General features: G+C 39.8%; 2 protein-coding genes across 14 annotated transcripts in view; one reads left to right on the top strand and one right to left on the bottom strand.

Moving 5' to 3' along the window:
* The window catches only part of LOC135303825 (doublecortin domain-containing protein 1-like), a 36,438-nt gene extending 24,349 nt beyond the window's left edge, over positions 1-12,089 (bottom strand). For 3 of the 11 annotated variants that reach the window (XR_010365206.1, XR_010365205.1, XR_010365207.1), the window contains exons 1-5: positions 11,119-12,089; positions 10,370-10,599; positions 7,858-7,973; positions 6,872-7,735; positions 3,734-4,694 (exon numbers count right to left, since the gene is read on the bottom strand). The gene's annotated coding sequence lies outside the window, so the exon portion shown is untranslated. Of the gene's footprint in view, positions 1-3,733; positions 4,695-6,871; positions 7,736-7,857; positions 7,974-10,369 lie in introns of all 11 variants that reach the window. The other 8 variants (XM_064426018.1, XM_064426013.1, XM_064426016.1 and 5 more) reach the window with 8 other exon arrangements.
* Positions 12,090-12,224: 135 nt separating this feature from the next.
* The window catches only part of DNAJC24 (DnaJ heat shock protein family (Hsp40) member C24), a 30,593-nt gene continuing 23,945 nt past the window's right edge, over positions 12,225-18,872 (top strand). The window contains exons 1-2 of one of the 3 annotated variants that reach the window (XM_064426012.1): positions 12,225-12,362; positions 13,508-13,681. In XM_064426012.1, coding sequence (XP_064282082.1) covers positions 13,574-13,681 — 108 coding nt within the window. In that variant the 5' untranslated portion in view covers positions 12,225-12,362; positions 13,508-13,573. Of the gene's footprint in view, positions 12,363-13,507; positions 13,682-18,872 lie in introns of those variants that run through there. The other 2 variants (XM_064426010.1, XM_064426011.1) reach the window with 2 other exon arrangements.

Below are 18,872 nucleotides of genomic sequence, written 5' to 3'. Positions count from 1 at the left end.
GTTGCACTACATGCATGTGTGTTCCAGATAACCATATTCATCATTACTAATATTAATAATAATGCTCATAATATTAATGGTTATAATAGCTTCATATTGATAGACGAGCACAGGTTGTTTCATATATTATGGTCCTGAAATATTTTCTGCTGCAGGCCTGCATTAACATCATCATAAGACTTTTGAAAAGTCTAAATTTCATTTTATTATACAAGAAACCTAGAAAATACAATATTACATTATTAAAACCCAAAGCCTAATAGTTTATCAAATTTAATGTTTGGCAAACTGCCCTGATAATAACTCACTCAGTAAAGGACAGCTTTACACAAATAATCTGCATCATTTTGAGAAGGACCTTCTTCAACAAACTAAACTGACCTCCACTCCTTGAGTACAGCAGCAGGAAAGATGACTTTTTTTTTTTTATTTTATTAAAAAAAAAAAAAATCACAAGGTCTCCCACTTTTTCCTAATACTCTTCCAATTACTGGCTATCATGAAACTCCAATCCATCCTAAATGAGTGCACGCTGAGTAATAACCTAATAAGTACAGGCTGTCTGTGAAACTCATGTCCCACTACATTTCTTGGGAATTTTGCCAAAGGCTTGAATGAACATTTTCTCCTGCATCTCTGAGCTGATGAATAGAATGAAACTGTTCCTCCTTTCTCTGTCACTTCCCCAGTGAAGCCCTGGCATCCCACAGATCTCTGGCTATGAAAGTTTTTCTCCAGCATGCTTAAGAAAAGAAAAGAGATCAGATGGCTCAGGGCGGCGAGTGGTGCTTAGTGCAGAAGAAAAATGTTTGAACGGCTCTTGGTTATCTAAATAATCTGAGATCATTTGTTGTCTCTTCTTAATTAACCAAGAAACTACACAGCACCCGACGAATCTCTTCTGTGTCTCCCCAAGCTCCAGAGGAATGGATCTTCTTTCATGCCTGCAACAGGCAAAAACTCCTCTTTGCCTGAGGAACAAAGCTCTGCCACACCATCAGGGCAAAAAAATGAGAACATACCCATCCTTGACTAAAATAATTATCCTGAAGAAACAGACAATTGAGATATCATAGCACAGTTTTACTGCCTTGGTAGGTATCAAGTCCAAAACCAAGAGATTGAAGTGCCACTAAGACTTGCACAGTTAAAGGGCAAGGCTGCCATCTGCTCCCAGGCTCCTCTGTGAGGCAGGGAAACACGGGCACAGCCCCAGGGATGTGGGATGGAAGGGCTCATCCCGCCCCAGGGCTCGGCTGCTGGGACAGATCTGCTCGGAATGGAGATCTCCATCCCTGCTTCTGCATCCCGGGATCTGCCCTGGCACAGCCCCATCCCTGCTCCTGCATCCCGGGATCTGCCCTGGCACAGCCCCGTCCCTGCTCCTGCAGGATCTGCCCTGGCACAGCCCCATCCCTGCTCCTGAACCCGGGATCTGCCCTGGCACAGCCCCATCCCTGCTCCTGACCCCGGGATCTGCCCTGGCACAGCCCCATCCCTGCTCCTGAACCCGGGAACTGCCCTGGCACAGCCCCATCCCTGCTCCTGCAGGATCTGCCCTGGCACAGCCCCATCCCTGCTCCTGAACCCGGGATCTGCCCTGGCACAGCCCCATCCCTGCTCCTGACCCCGGGATCTGCCCTGGCACAGCCCCATCCCTGCTCCTGCAGGATCTGCCCTGGCACAGCCCCATCCCTGCTCCTGCAGGATCTGCCCTGGCACAGCCCCATCCCTGCTCCTGAACCCGGGATCTGCCCTGGCACAGCCCCATCCCTGCTCCTGACCCCGGGATCTGCCCTGGCACAGCCCCATCCCTGCTCCTGCAGGATCTGCCCTGGCACAGCCCCATCCCTGCTCCTGACCCCGGGATCTGCCCTGGCACAGCCCCATCCCTGCTCCTGACCCCGGGAACTGCCCTGGCACAGCCCCATCCTTGCTCCTGACCCCGGGATCTGCCCTGGCACAGCCCCATCCCTGCTCCTGAACCCGGGATCTGCCCTGGCACAGCCCCATCCCTGCTCCTGACCCCGGGATCTGCCCTGGCACAGCCCCATCCCTGCTCCTGCAGGATCTGCCCTGGCACAGCCCCATCCCTGCCCATGCCCTGTTTGACCAAAAAGGAAGAACTGGTTACTAGAGATGAGGAAATGTGAGCAGACAAAATTGTTTTAGATTCCAGGACCACTAAGTCAGCTGCAGATGGATCAGGAATAAAGGATTTGCAGTTTTTAGAGCTAAAATTTTAAATAAAGATGTAAGTTGAAAATCAGCATATCTGCAGGGTTTTGAGTTATTTTTCCCTTTACTTGAATGAAATGGAAGGTACATCAAAACAAAATTATAAATAAACATTAAAGTATAAAATTATAAAATATAATAAAATTATATTGACATTTTATATATAATAAAGTATAAAATATATTAAATGCTCTACCTCTCTTCATACTTATTCTGAGACTGACACTAACAAAATATTTACTCAATTATATTTTTACAATTTATCACACAGCAGGAAACTCAACCTCTTTGACAAATGACATGAGTGAAAAGTTCCCATGACTTTACTCATCCTTTTTTTGCTAATATAGGCTGTGCATCCATGTGGCACAAAGACATTTGCAAAGTTTAGAGCTGATCTCTTTTTTGTGATGATGCACATGCCATATGGCATTTTTCCTGAGCACTTATTAGACTTCTCTTGTTTGCCATAAAATGAAAGCAAAACCTTTTTTGTTAATTGTTAAGATTGATGATCAAATATTGATTTAAAAATGAACTAATCTTGTATCATTGTTTTCTCTACAGCTTTTGAGAACATGGTGGGATTCAGACAGTTTTGTTTGGAATCTCTCTGTACTTTGCACATTTTTCTGGAGTAGCAAAATTAGAAAGTGAACAGGAAATCTGGAAGTTATAAGTAGAGAAATTTGTGGATTGAAATTAATGATTGATTATATGTACAATTATCTATACTATCAAATCAGAAACACCAAAATCAAGTCATACAAATATCCAATAAATCCATCTCTTCTCTTGTCTTCTCCCTGCTGCTCTCCATCTCCTCTACCCATACTGAAATTGAAACACGGCTGCTGCATTTCAAAGTTGTTTCCACCAAGACACTACCAAGAAATCAGGAGCTCTGGAAGTATTTATTTCTTTCAATAGGAAGTGTTCTTTTTTGTTGATTTGTTTGTTTTTTTTTTTAATTTAGAAGAAAACAAGTTTGCAATAGACCTTCAGATAAATTGCCTCAGCCGAGGTCAGAATTTACATAAACCTATGACACTGGCTTTTGGACATACATAACATTTTACCTATAATTGACTGATACAAACTGGTCACTTAATTGACTTGGGTTTTTTGCTGGCAGGATTTTGTTAATGATATTTCTGTACAGTGTCTAACACAATTGGCCCTGAACTTGCCTGAAATGTCAATGGAAAACATCAACATAAAGGCAACAATAAGGCAATAAAGCAGAACAGAATCATTCTGTGAGCTAAAAGAAAAGCCAACTGTACTGCTGGAATATAATTTTAATATTAGATAATATCAGTATCAGTCGCAAAAATCAGAAAGAAATGCAAATTTTATTCAGTAACATTGATTTCCATTTGATTAGTTTGATATCTTCGATATGAGTGACTATTCCCCTTTACAGATCTTAACCTTTAAACATATTCTGGTGATAGTCATTAGCTCAAACCAGCTTTGTTCATCCTGTGCTCACCTCTATGAACTTCACCCAGCCTAGCTCAGCATCCAGTCCGATGAAGAAGAAATGAGCTTTAAGGGCTAAGTGACATCCAAATGGGCAGCCTTGTTCCCCTCTGCCACCTCCTCCCCTTGTCCTGGACAAGTTCTCCAGCCATCTTCTCAGAGCTGACACTGACACAGGACAAATCCCTTTAGTGGAGCTAAATCACCAGAAAATTATCATTTTTTAGGCAGAATCAGATGTTTGCCCCTCTGTCTCCAGGGACTATTTCACTGTCACACAAAAGGTGGTGCTGATGCAAAAGCAGTAAGAGCTCATGAAAGAAGAAAGTGAAGAAGGAATGGCAGAAGAATTTTGCAAATTGCAGTGGCAACTGGCCCTTGGATCAGCACAGGTCTATCTTCAGGCTACACCTTTCAGTTAAAACTGAAGAGACAAATGTTTTCCTTGAGATAAGACTGAAAAATATATAATGTTTTATAATATTCTAATAATTAGATAATATGTATTACATAATAGATTTTTCTCATATGGTTGTATAATATAATATATAATGTTATATTTTATATAATATAGGAATATTTCATGAAATGGTTTTGAGGTACAGCAGGTATATTCTTCCCTGCAATACTAAGAGGACTTTACTACTTGTCATACTTGGAAAGTACTTTAGTCTTTGAAAGAATTCACATAATAGAAACATGTAAATCAAAAGTATGAGGAATTATAAACTGTATCTTTAAAGAAAATAAGCTTTTCTTCAACAAACATGTGGAAACATATCCAATTGCTTTGGAAATCTCTAATTCAAATAAAATGAATAATCTAAATATCAGAATTAAATAGTTCATTTTATAATTACCTTTCTCAAGAAGCTGGCTTTAACACAAACTGTGAAATGGGGTCAATCTGTTATGTTTGCAAGCTTTATCCACACGACAGTTGTTGCTCCCTTGCCTTTGTGTATATTGCACTTTGCATTAGCAAGTAACAAAAGTGACATTAAACAGACTAATTTCTGATCAGGGTATTCAAACATCTGAATATTTGCTTTAAATACATCAGAATAAACATCAAGGTGTACCAAAAAAGGAGTCTTATTCCATCCATCCATCAGAAGAATTTTAAAAAAGGAGAAATATGACACAACATGTGTCTCTATACACATGGTTAGCAGCATGTGACTGTGCAGAATGTGAACATATGCATGAGAGGCAGAAGAAGGAAACAGATCCTTTTGTTGGAAAAACCCATGTGCAATACAGGCACAGCTGCAATGCAATCCTGAGAGAGTGGATGGATATTAAAAGTGCTCTGTTTTATGAGAGACATGGAGAAAAGAAAGGAAAATTGTACTCTCTGCTTTCAGAGTACCAGAAAATGGCACTCTTATCTTTCAGGAAGATATTGAGAACAAGGTGTATCGCAGAGTTTCTTACAGCTACACAGAGCAGGATGGAATTCATTGTAAATGAATTCTACTGAGCCTACACGACAAAACCAGGACTGAAATTACAAAACCTGAAAACAGCATGCACTGGTACAGAGCTGGGAAATAAACCAAGCTGATTTTTATGTATCCAAATCCAAACTTGAAGAGTTGGACCTCGACTTCAGACAGAATAAATGAGATCTCTAACCATGATCATGAGCCCTCAGCAGGAAGGGCATGGTGGTACCAGCCTAAATGTGCTATCTTGTCCATCAACAAGCACTCAGGATGTGAATGAGGCCTTTTACAGCATGAGAATATCCCAAAGGAAATTGGAAATGCCATTAGGATGAAGAAGAGGATCAGAATACACCATTCTGACAAATTGTGGACAAGTAATGGTATGAGTGAGAATGAGACCCTCATTTTCAAACAGTAGTGTGCTGCTAACTGCAGATTGTTGGGCTGGGACAGAATTTATTCCAGATATGAAAAATACACATCCTGGGGGATTTAACACCCGGAGGTTTTCTCTACACAAGTGCTGTTTCTTGTTACACTTTCATTCAACCACTGGTCACTACCAGAGACAGAAAGCTAAGTACATGTTTAACCCTGGCTTTGTGCTCATAGAAGAAACCACATTAATACAGGAGATGGTTGTGAAGTTTGCCACCATGAGAAAACACTCCAACCCTGTTCTTTCTTACTGAAATTGGAAGGTTAAATATTACAATAAAGTGAATTTTTGAATGCAATTTGTTAAAACTATCCAGTTTGCAAAGTCAAGCATTGAAAATCAAGATAAAAAGACAGTCTTGCACTTACAGGTTTTATTTGACTTCAAATACATGAACTCTGACAGACTTAGCAACATAATTTCTTTTTATGGTTCATCCAATTTGCTCACTTCTCTGAGCCAGAACATGAAGGGAAATTAAGGAAAAAAATGAATTGTCTCATGGGTAAGGTCTGCCATCCCAGACAAATGGTATATCATTCTTGTCTCTGTCTTAGAAGGCTAAAATGATATTGAATAACTCATCTCAACCAAATTTTCTGAGGAAAAACATAAACACTGGCCACACTGCCTAGATACCTGATTTGGAGAATCTGTGATCTGTTTTTATGGTTTTCCCACTAACTGTAAATGAAGGAGCTGCATTATAAAAATAAGTGAAGTCAAGTACAGAAGTTGCATATTGCAAAGCTCAAACAATCTGTAAATACTTCTGGCAAAAAGTTGCAGAGGAATAGGTAAAATCCAGTGTCACTGTTGTCGCACTAATTAAAGGGATGGGACTAAAATTGGTCTAAAGATGATTTATTTTTTAAATAAACATCAGTCTTAGAGGCTGTGAGATTTTGAGACAGCAATCAGTTGGCCATAGCTCAAGATAATCACAGGTTCTTTGATACAGGGCAATATAGAACTTTCTAACCCTGAAAGGCTGATGCCACAGAGATTATTTTGCTTTTCTGACCTATCACCTTTATTTATTTCTATGCAATGCATATACTTTTGGCCAACGGACTGCCACTAGACACACACATATATACGTCCATTATAAGAGCTAAACTATTAACTCATTCTATACAATCACATTACTACACTATAAACACCTTCATCATCTTATTTAGTCCAGTTTCTTACTTAAGGCATATTTTTACTTATCACTATAAAAACATAAGTTTATGGTTTTTCAATGTCTATGTACCTTGCTTTCACATCAATCTAGGCTTCTTCTAAGGCTGTAAATCAAACCCTCTTGAGACTGTGAAGACTTCTGTCTCTCTGACTCCCACAGTCCAGGGTAAATTTGGCAGGCAAAAAAAGAGATGTAAATAATTTGTCACAGGCACAAGAGTAAAAGCCACGCTGCTCAGTGCTAGCAAACCAAGGAAAACTAAGAGTATCTTTGCATTTCCCTCAGTTAATGCATGCCTGCTTTAGACTGATTGACACTGCACTTTAAAGACAAAAACTAAGTCATGAAATCTTTCAAATTATCATATTTGACTGAATTTTCATCCATTGATTTTACTCCACCTGCAGCGCACTAGACAAGGTAATAATTTATGATAATTATATGAAAATATACAATTAATATTCATCACCTCTCATTTCTCATCACTTTAGATGATCAGTAATGCAGAGTAAAAATGCTGTCAGATTTCTAATTGCTTTGTAATGGGCCTGAAATAGGGAAATCGTTAAAGACAAACAATCTGTCACTTGTCTGTTACCTTAACTATCTATCACTTAAAAAAACCCTCATTAAATACATTGCTAATGAACGACAAAAGACTGTACTCAGTGTGCCCAGATGTACCTTTTTAAACAATATTGTAAATTGCTTAAATAATTCCCAAGACATTTTCAATCATTCCTGTGGAAATTTAATGGAAAACATATATTTTCCGTGCATGTTACATCTCATTTGTTCACATCATTATGACATTTAGTCTATCATATGCACATCTCCTGGGAGACAAAACTTTTTCTTTTTACTGTTGACAAACCTGATCCAATTAAAACAAATTCTGGAAGAATTCAACATTCAGATCTCTGACCCCTTTCTCTGAAAAAAAAGGAAAAAAATCTATTAATAATTTTAAAATAATCCTATATCTTCCAAGGATTTTTAATATTTAGATTAAAAAATAAGTCTAACATTGTTCAAAGCTGAACAAATTATTTTACCTCAATTATTTCCAAGAGACAAAACTCAAAATGGTCACTTTTGACAGTCTTTTGAGTCAGCTATCTTCTAGAGCTCTGACAAAAAAAATCACTTGAAAAAAATTCTTCTCCCTGTACTGAGAAAAGCATTGAAAAGATGAAGACAACAACTGCAAAACATTATTTAACACAAAATATTCATCTTTGCATGACTTAAACATGCTCAATCTCTTAAATTTATCCAGTGCTTATTTATGACGTTGGAAGAGGTTTGGATTAGATATTTAGAAGGAATTGTTCCCTGTGAGGGTGGGCAGGTCCTGGCACAGGGTGCCCCGAGCAGCTGTGGCTGCCCCTGGATCCCTGGAGGAGACCCAGGCCAGGCTGGATGAGCAGCCTGGGACAGTGGAAGGTTCCCTGCTCATGGCAGGAGGTTGGAACTGGATGATTTTCAAAGTCTTTTCCACCCCAAAACATTCTGGGACTCTCTATGTAGCAGTATAAAACCAACGTGAACAAAAAAAAAAAAAAAAAAAAAAGGCAAAACAGTCTTACCAAGACTTTGCAAAATACCACCTAGAAGTAAAAAATTGTGGTTAATAATGACAAAGTCTGGATGTTTCAACTGCTCCATCATTTGTACTCATCTTTAATTGCAGTACTAGAAGCACACAAATTATCCAGTTTAGTCCCTAAATAATTATCCTATAACTATTCTAGGACTCTCCAGTCTAAATAATTCTCCTATAAGGAGAACAACACATTTTTTAAATTCTATGATTTTCCAGTCTAAATAATTCTCCTATAACCATTCTAAAACTCCCTATGTAGCAGTATAAAACCAACATAAACAAAAAATAAAGCAAAAAAGCTTTACTTAACAAGACTTTGAAAAACGCCATCTAGAAGTAAAAATTGTAGTTAACAGTGAGAAAGTCTGGATGTTTCAGCTGGTCCATCATTGGTACTCACCTTTTATCGCAGTACCAGAAGCACACATAGTGTCCAGTTAAATAATAAATATTAATTTTTTCATTATTTACTTTTTTATTATGTTATAATATTTTTGTTATAATTGTATTATACCACTGTAATTATTTTTATTATAATATTGTTATTGGTTCATTATATTATATATATTATATTACATTATATTTTATACATTATTATAACAATATATATTATATATTATATTATAAAAATATTATATAGTATATAATATATATTATATTATAATTTTTAATTTATTTAATTACATAATTATTTTTTGAAATAATTTTTAAAAAATAAATATCCAGTTAAATAATTCTCCTATGACCATTCCAGAATTCTCCACTTAAGTGCCTAAATAATTCTCCTATAACCATTCTAGGACTCTCCTGTCCAAATAATTCACCTACAACCATTCTAGGACTCTCCAGTTAAGTCTCTAAATAATTCTCCCATAGCCATTCTGAGACTCTCCAGTCTAAATAATTTTCCTATAACCATTCTAGAATTCTCCAGTTAAGTACCTAGATAATTCTCCTATGACCATTCTGGGACTGTCCAGTTTAGTCCCTAAATAATTCTCCTACAACCATTATAAAACTCTCTATGTAGCAGTGTAAAAGCAATATCAACAAAAAAATAAAGCAAAAAATTTTTACTTACCAAGACTTTGCAAAATACCATCCAGAAATAAAAAATGTAGTGTAGTTAACAGAGAGAAAGTCTGGATGTTTCAGCTGGTCCATCATTGGTACTCACCTTTTATTGCAGTACTAGAAGCACACATAGTGTCCAGGTAAATCTCTAAATAATTATCTTATAACCATTCTAGGACTCTCCAGTCTAAATAATTCTCCTATAACCATTCTAGAATTCTCCAGTTAAGTCCCTAAATAATTCTCCTATAACCATTCTAGGAGTCTTCAGTCTAAATAATTCTCCCATAACCATTCTAGGAGTCTTCAGTCTAAATAATTCTCCCATAACCATTCTAGGACTCACCAGTTAAGTCCCTAAATAATTATCCTATAATTCTGTGACAACGCAGCCCAATGTTATGTGACATTCTCAATAAAAGCACCTACTTAAATATTCTCACAAAAATGTCTGAAACCACCAACTGACAGCTAAAGTCTCTTGAAGAAGAGAAAGAAACTTTTCACCATACCCTGGTGTCCAGCTGCAGTGAAATGCACAGCACCTGTGCATGCTCACATAATGAGAAATAATTAAGCAAGCCTGGTTTCTTACAGACATGTCTCATGCATCCATCCTGGGACAACAATCCTAGAGTTCCTGCTCTGTCTCCACTCTTCTGGACTCTCATAGCAAGTTCTTCACACTCTCCCTGCACTTACCTACTCTTTTTATTTTATTTTTATTCTTTTTTTTCCCTTCAGAAGGGATAAAAAGCAGCACAGCTCTGGCTGCACTGAGCTTTGTGCTGGCTCACCAGCCAGAGCATTTGTGCTCAGCCTGGTTTTCCCTCTCCCCTACATCCCATTCCCATTTAACACACCGTGAACCAAGTTAATTTTTATACCTGTAGAGATGAAAGATTGTCAAATTGCCTTGAGGCTGACCAACAGCTTCACAAGTCCTCACAGCCAGTCAGGGCATCGTTAGCTATGGCTGACCCAGCCCATATTGGATGCAAAATATTCATCTCTGCGTGACTTAAATGTGCTCGAGCTCTTGAATTTATCCACACCCAATCAATATTCAGCGCTGATTTATGATGCTGAAAGCGGTGTTGATCAGATATTATGGCTGCTGAAAGTGGGCAGATAAAAAGAGAAATTGAGACGCAAAAACTGAGACACAAAAACTGTGAACACCAAACTGTTCTACTAAATAGCCTATTTTCTTTCACTTTGGCATGCTGGACATGCACAGAAAAGAACAAGTGTTTCACTTCTAAAGTTGTTCCACTGACTCCAGAAATAATTCCTTGACATGTACAGATGTTTTCTATTTAGATAATAAATTTATAAATTTTAATTATATTTCTTATATTTTACTAATATTTCTTATAATTTTCTATGGAAAATTTTAAATTTTATATATATAATTTCTATTTAGATTTTTCTATTTCTGCTTCTTTTCTATTTTCTCATTACAGTTGTTCACAATCTCTCAAACAACTCTGTGTTTCAAATACTGTATGAGCTGGTACCAATCCTATCACGATTTAAAATTGAAACAAACCCTCAATATGCAACACTTAGGATTTTTTGGCATATAGGATAAACAATAAAGTAAACTGTATTCAGTCTTTAGGAGGATATTTACCATTTCTGGTGAAAGCACAGCTGTAGTGACCAATCTCCAGGACAACACATTTTTAAAAAAACTGGTTTTAGACTTTTTAAAAACCACACCGGCCCCAGTGAAGGAGGAGCCACACGGACCCAACACCGAAACCTCTGCCTGAGAAGAAAATTCTCATTTCAAAAGGGACCCTGACAACCAGCACAGACAAAAACCAGACTACTCAGGTGTTGAGCGCTTGTGCAGATCGGGTGTTTCCCCACCCTTAAACCCTAAATAACTCTCCACGTTTGTCACCGAAGCCCTGCTGTCCCACTCTGCTCTTGGATGGGAACAACCAGGAATCGGACACTTCAAGGGCCAGCAAAAGGGACAGGAGAGCCTTTAGTTCTGATGTGTCACATGAAAATACTGTCACGGCACGCGTGCCGTTCATTTTGAAGTGTAGCGTGAACTGAGCTTGCCTGGAGAAATGTTCAGGGATTTTGCTCGCTAGTTTTGCCGAAGACTCCAAAAGCTGAAGTCTACAGCATACGCTGAAGGTTTTGGGGGATTTTATTGGGTTTGGGGGGCTTTTGTTTGTTTGTCCTTGGGGTTTATTTATTTGTTTGTTTAGAGGCTGGTTTTTTGGTGTTTGGAGGTTGGGTTTTTTTTGGTTTTGGGGGTTTTTTTTGCCGTGGTCATGGGGTTTGTTTGTGCTGTTCTCGTACTTTTAGCGGCGGGGAGGGGGTGTAAGGCCTTTTGTGGTTTCTTGTTTGTTTCTAACGAGGAAACGCCTTTACATCACTAAAAACCTGCTTCCAGAGCTTGGTGTTTTTTCACCAGCAGCCCGTTCCTCCCGGCCCTTCAGCACAAACACTCTACAGAAATAAGCGCCCGCCCCACTCCGGGCCCAAGGCCGGCAGCCCGGGCTCCGAGCTCCGCCTGCGGGGCCGGGCAGCGGCAGCGCCGGCGCCTCGGGAGGCGGAGACCCTGCGGGGAGAGCGGCTGTGGGGCTCTGACGGCGCGCAGCGAGCGGAGGGGAGCGGGAAGGGCGGCGGAGCCCCCGAAGCGCCGGCAGCCGGGCCGGGCCGGGCCGGGCCAGCCGCGGTCGCCATGGAGACGCGTGGGGCCGCGCTTCCTGCCGGTGCGGCGCCACTACTGCCCGGCTGGAAACAGCCGAGGCGGCGCCCGCCGAGCTGCACGGCCTAAAGCGCCGCGGGGAACAGGAGGGTGTTTCCCGCCGGACGGGTTAGGCGTGCGCTGCCATGGACGGTGCGGGGCAGGTGGGAGCGCGGGGCGGCCGCGGGCACCGGGGAGGGACCGGGGGGTCCGGGCCGGGCCGGGCCGAACCGAACCGAACCGAACCGAACCGAACCGGGGGGGATTGCGGAGCTGCGGGGAAGGGCGGCGGGAGTGGTGCGTGGGGCTGTGCCGGGCCCCGTGGGGCTGTGCCGGGCCCCGTGGGGCTGGCCCCTGCCGGGTCTGAAACACGTCCTTTCCTTTCCTCGTAAAGGAAGGTTCATTTTCAAGTACGGCGGTAGTCAGCAGGGAGCAGCTTTAGGGAAAAAAACAAAAAAAACCAAAAAAAAACAAAAAAAAAAAAACAACCCCACCAAAAAAACCCCACCAAACCTATTTTTTTTCCTTTTCAGAATTAATTTATACTTTTAGAGCTTGTGTGTTTATAAAGCTCTTGCCTGCTGGCAGTGTTCTTGGGATTCCAGCCCACCTAAGAATCTGCGTGGAGCTCAAGCATTGCCATTCTGCTACTGGCACTCTGTTCTCCTGTTTGTTTTTTTCCTCTCTGGGTCATTAGCCCGATGAAAGACGGCCGAAATTGAAACCCACACTCCTCGTTAGGTTTTGCTTAGTGACCTGTGCTAACTTTGTATGTTTTGGTTCATTTTTGCTTATTTGTTTTTACGTGCTTTCTTGCTTTAAGAAAGTTCTTACTCAGCAGGATGAAGGTGTTTCCATGCTCTGAAAAAGTCATTTTGTAAAAACAAACACACACCTTTCCTTGTGTCTTCTTGCATTGCTCTTATTCCCCTTTTAAAAAAGTCACCCTTTTCTGTACTCCATGTTTTCATGTGTTAAGTACAGTATTGCTTCGAAGTCAAAAGTTTGTTTTACAAAGTGTCTGTATAAAAGGTGTGTCTCTAACCTGGGCCATTTCTAAAGTTCATTTTGCATACAAATGATTTTTAAAGAAGTATGGATGGCTTCTGAACAGGATGTGCTGAGGCGCTGGACAGGAAACACAAGATTTCACGTTTGGCAGGCTGTGGGATGGAATGGCCACATGGATTTAACTTTTTTTGCACAGTAGTTCTCATACAGTGGTGTAGAAGTGCTGGAGGTCAGCAGTCAATTCCGCGATGCTGCAGTTTGCCACATCCTTGTTTTGCTCTTCCTGTTTCTCTTCCAGGTTGTGATTTCGTGGATTTGATTTTCTAGCGCAGTGCTGAGGAAGGGGTTGCAGACCCATCAGGCCATGGCCCTGGAGAGGGTGAAGCAGAAGGACTGGTACAAGGTCCTGGGGGCCAAACCCTCGGACAGCCCGGCAGAACTGAAACAGAAATACCAAAAACTTGCTTTGGTGGTAAGGCTGGATTTGCTCTTTAGGATACACTGATGGATTCCTTGCTTCTTTTGTGCCAAGGTTGGGATTAAACGTGTGAGAAGATATTTCTTGTTGGGGCTCAGATGTTTATTGGTTCTTATTCTACAGTCTCACAAACCCTGAGTTCTGCAGCACTTCACTCTAACAAACTAAAAACGGAGCTGTATCTGCCTCTCTACAAGGCCTTTTAAGGATGAACTGTCCAATTGAGGAATGACACCCAAATGATTTTTACTTTTACTTTACTTATTTTTACTTTTAACCCAATAGCCAAACATGCAATGCAGACTTTATTATCCAATACACAAATACACAGATATCCAATACACAAACCCATGGAGAAGAAGGTGAAGGAGCAGCCTCCACCCTAAAACCTCCATCTTGCTTTATATATATTACTATATTCTAAAACATTAAATTCTGTGTTTTCCCCCCTGTGCTATCACACACTTCTATTCCAACTCCACATCCACAATCCCAGTTCTGTCATTCCATTTTGGAAGCCTTCTCCATGGCCTCAGGTCAATGCAGTGTTCTCCTGGGGGTCAGTGCCTGTCAGCACAGAAAATCTGAAATCCTCAGCATCCAGGCTTCCAACAATATACCAAAGTAATTTTTATAAACCAGTAAAGTAATAGTTGCAGGGTTTGCTTTTACAGTTTTTGTGATTGATCGGATGCAGCCCTCGAGTACACAAAGACCAGATGCAAAGGAAAAAAAGAAGTTTCTTTCCTAATAGTCAAAAGTAATGAAATAAAAAATGAATAGGAGGAAAATATGTTAATTTTTTTGGCAAGCTTCTGGTGACTTTTTGTGGAGTTGTATTCTTGGTCATACCTCAAGACTTCACTTTCTGTGAATTCCCCTATTTTTTCTGCACTGCTGTATGTGCATAAGAATCTCAGAGCTTTACCAGATTATTTTGTGTGATTCTTGGTTATTCTGTTTTACTCCCTCCCTTGGATTCAGGCATTTTGCTCAAAAAGTGCTTTGGCTTGGGTTTCTGAGGAAAGGGGAGTGTCTTTTTTGGTACTGGTGACTTTTCAGCTGAATTTGATAGACAGATAGAATTCCCAAGGTAACTAAATTCCTGTTTGTTGAAAACTGGTGACTTGGTAGAGGAGAAGAAAGATGAGCAGAACTCAGTTTTTGCAGGAAAAACTCCCTTTTCTGGAGGAAGCTGCTAGCTAGGCTGTCAGCATTGGCAGGGTGTTTGTTGGAGCATGGCAGATCTGAGGTGGTTTGAGGTGTCAGAATGAATGTGATAAGTTGGGATTTTTAAGGGAGGTAAATGGAATGCCAGTGACCAGGAGACTGAGTTTTGTTAGAGTTGAAGTAAATTCATGGGTTTAAGGGGGAGGTTGTTAATTTTTATTTCTAACCACTGTATAAAAATTAAAGGTTGGTCATTTTACCAGCATGTTCCAGTTTTACGTATCTTGGTATTCTTCAGCTGGATTTGCTAGGCACCCCCTGCTGTACATCTGCTCCTTCTCAGTGCCTCCTGTGAACTTACTTCTTTGCCTGAAACTGATTGGTGTGCTTAGTCTTAAGTTCTACACCTGGCAAGATGTTTGTGTGCAGGTTCTGGACATAATTCTTTGGTTCTCACTATTAAACTTTGATTATCCTAACTTAGGAGAGAGCTTTGGAAGCCAAGTTTCTTACATCCATTTTGAATAGAAATCATTGTTTTCTTGGACCTGCTAATGGTTTTGTTCTATTGACTTGCTGGTAAAATGTGAGTAAAAGATGAATAAAGGTCTGTTCTTAATGAAGATGGTCAGGGGACCATGGTGTAAAATACCTCTTCTGTCCAGATTGGGCTAATTTAAACTGAATACTGTAATGGAATGAATATATTTATTTGCCTGTGATTTGATTTATAATAATGGAATTAAAATTACAGGTGTTGTTCAGAGCTGTTGCATAAGTGAAACTTACATAGTCCCTTTCTTGTGTGAAGTTTTTTTAAATTGTCTTATGGAGCTGTACTTCATTGTAATATTTCATGTCAGTGTTTTGGGATGTATGAAGCAAGAATTATCCAAGTTTACAGGTGTGTGTCTACATCTCTTAACTGTAGTTTCAGAAGATTAAAGCGTTGTTTTAATACACAAGCATTTCTTTAGCACCTGTGTACTTCCAGCCTGATTGCTTAGTGCTCTTTATTTGAAAAGTCAGTGAGAAATGGTAGAGAAAGTGAAGATACTTCTTTTTGTTTTTCTTTTAGTGTCTGTGATGAGTCCCTCTGACTAAAAAGAGAAGTTTACTGAATGTTTACTTGTAGGTGTTTTCCCAGGGTTGATCTGCTGCCTGTCTGTGGTTGTTACCAAGTGTTCTGTCTCTGCTCATCTTTCTTTCAGCTGAACTGTTACAGGCTCTGCTTGATGCTCTCCTTCCTGAGCAGCCCCAGTACAGTCACTCTGGGGTCCTTAAAGCATGGTGCTAACGAGGCCACCAAGGTTTTTATGCACCCCCATGGGCTGTAGGAGAGACTGGAGGGCACAGCACATATCTTCTCTTACTTGTAGTGGGAAAGTGCCTCACTTGGAGATGTTCCACGGTTGGAAAAATTGTGAGTTTGCTGAAATTCTGCCATGGCATGTTAACACAGAAATGTTCTCTGTGATTCAGGGATTTCTGGGCTGTGAACTTCCAAATATTGGATTTATTAGGGGAATGTTGCTGAGTGTTGTTTTTATCCTGGTGCTGTTCCCTGGTCATCCACTGCTCACTGTTTGTGAGAAGCACAGCCCTGGCTGGACCTGTTGTGTTTCCTTCTGTGTCCTTTCAGATGAAATCACTCTCCTGCTCCCCAGACTGTGCTAACTTCTCCTCTCCAAGTGCCCAGCTGCTCCCTGGGTTCTCTGCTGGGGGTGCTACAAGTGGCACAGCCAGTGCCAAGGGCTGCTTGCAGCTACATGCAGCATTTTAGAAGCTGGAATAGCAGATTCCAATAAAAGATTTCATGTCAAATTGTATGGTCGGTGCAGAATGGTTTCCAGTTTTTATACAGCTGCACAACTTAATCTCCTGAAGAATTATGCTGTGTTTATAGCCTTAAAAGTCCAAAGGTTTGCAAAGCAATTTGCATGGTGGATACCAGCAGTTAATGTGACATTGGTTCTGTAATCATGAATATTCTGATCACACGTGTTCCTTAGCATCAAGCAGAAGAGGTGGTGGAATTTCTTTTTAAACATAATTGTGCTGTTAAAATAAAAATGGCAAATCTCTTGAGTCCAAGCCTTCTTTGAATGATCCCCAGTGCTTCATGTTGAGCATTTGCTTTTTGCCATCTGCTATTTTCTGTATTTGTCAGCACATGTATGCTGAGCATCTTGAAGGAACAGGCAGATAAAAAATTTCCAAAGCTAAAAAGAGTTGGAGATCTTGCCATATGTCATCCAAAAGATAACTATTATTGCAGCTAAATCTCAGGATTGACCTTAATAATACAAAGTAGTACATAATTAAGAGTGGTTGAATTGTAGCTTTGTAAGAATTACTTCATCTGGGCAAATTTGCTGAAAACTGGTGAATTTTTAAAACCAAACCCCTCTTTATTTGTAACAAATTGAGGATGGAAAAGGTTAATAACCCAGAACAAAACTGTGTATAAACACCCTACTAGAGTGAATATATTTTTCTTTACTGCACTTAAAAATACTTTTTTTTCATTTGGTCAGGTCACAACATGTATGCAAGTGAATTATTTTACTATAGATAATATCAGTTTACTCCTTAAGAATAGTATTCATTTGATACAGAAAATGAGTTTGGGCTAAAACCAGGGATTTTTTTTTCCTGCCACACCTTTAATCATTTAAGCATCTTATAAAATTTCCTTGAGACTTTTTTTTTTAATTATGCTCGTGTACTTGAATGACTCTGATACCTGGATCATCTTGATTCTCTATTAGTGTAAGAATCAATAGCAGCTAAAGATGACAAACTTTGAGGCACAAGATGCATGGGCCATTATCAATTCTATATGAATCTTATTTTTTAAAAGAAAATAAAACCTCTGTGTATGCAGGCTCGTGCTCTGGCACAAAGCTCCAGCCAGTAATTCTCAAAGGATAAAAAATGCAAGTGAGTGCTTTGAAACCAGCAGAGATTCCTTGGCTGGCTCTTACAAACTCCTCCTGAAATGCTTCCTGAAGCACAGGAGACTTGTAGTTCCCATTCTCTGAAAGGAATCCAGCAAATTCTGAGAATTAATATCTTGTTGAAGTGCTAGGTGTAGGTCTTTAATCTTCTGTCTTCAGAACGTGCTGGTGGCTTTGAGATATTTGGGATCCACAGCCCTTCATCCACAGTTGCATACTTGGTAGTTTCAACAAGGTGATTTCTTAAATGGATAAATGGGTTTTGTGCTCTGTGCTTGGTTTTTTTAAGGAATCCATTCAGCTTTTAGGAAGGGCAGTGCTTATGTTCCATTTGTAAATGTGTATAAAATCAACAGAAGATAAAATTAGAGCAACAGAAATAGGACATTCAGGGGACACACACGCACCCCCCATCTTATTTTTGGCACAGTTTTTGCATTTGCTTTTGGTCTAGCACTTCGTTGTCAAAGAATCATTTGTCAGATTGTTTTTGAATTTTTACGTAGCTGCTTTATATCTGAAAACTGCTTTTCACCAGGAATAAAGTCACCAAACACATAAGCTTTGTCTAGCTGAAAATCAGGTGTCTGTTCCTGTTGATGCTGATGATATTATAGGATACCTTTCAACCGGAAAAAAATTATTGTGCAAGAAAATTATATGCTGCTGTTACAATGTGTGCCCTAATCTTAAAGAAAATCTATGTAATTTGAGCAGGCAGCAGCAAGAAGCTCTTATTTTTAATATGGTAAGGAAATAAAATCTATGTGCCATTTACAAATATGTGCCACTTAACACAGAGTGTTACAAAGATTATCTTTTTTATCAAAAGGGGTGGTGTGTGTGTATATAAATACAAAGTGTTAAGGTGCTCACTTGATCTGTTTGAAAGAGTAGAAGATTTGCAACCAGAGCATCAGGCATAGGTGAGAATGACTCTCAGCAACAGAAAATGAGGAAATTAATGGAAATTTAATTTAATGAGGCAAAATTACTTCAAGAAGAGATTATCCCATGAAGCACGTTTAAAAGAAAGACACATGAGTTTCTGGAGA

This window comes from Passer domesticus, chromosome 6 (assembly GCF_036417665.1).
Source record: "Passer domesticus isolate bPasDom1 chromosome 6, bPasDom1.hap1, whole genome shotgun sequence".
NCBI lineage: Eukaryota > Metazoa > Chordata > Aves > Passeriformes > Passeridae > Passer > Passer domesticus.
This window is presented reverse-complemented; position numbering and strand designations above follow the sequence as displayed.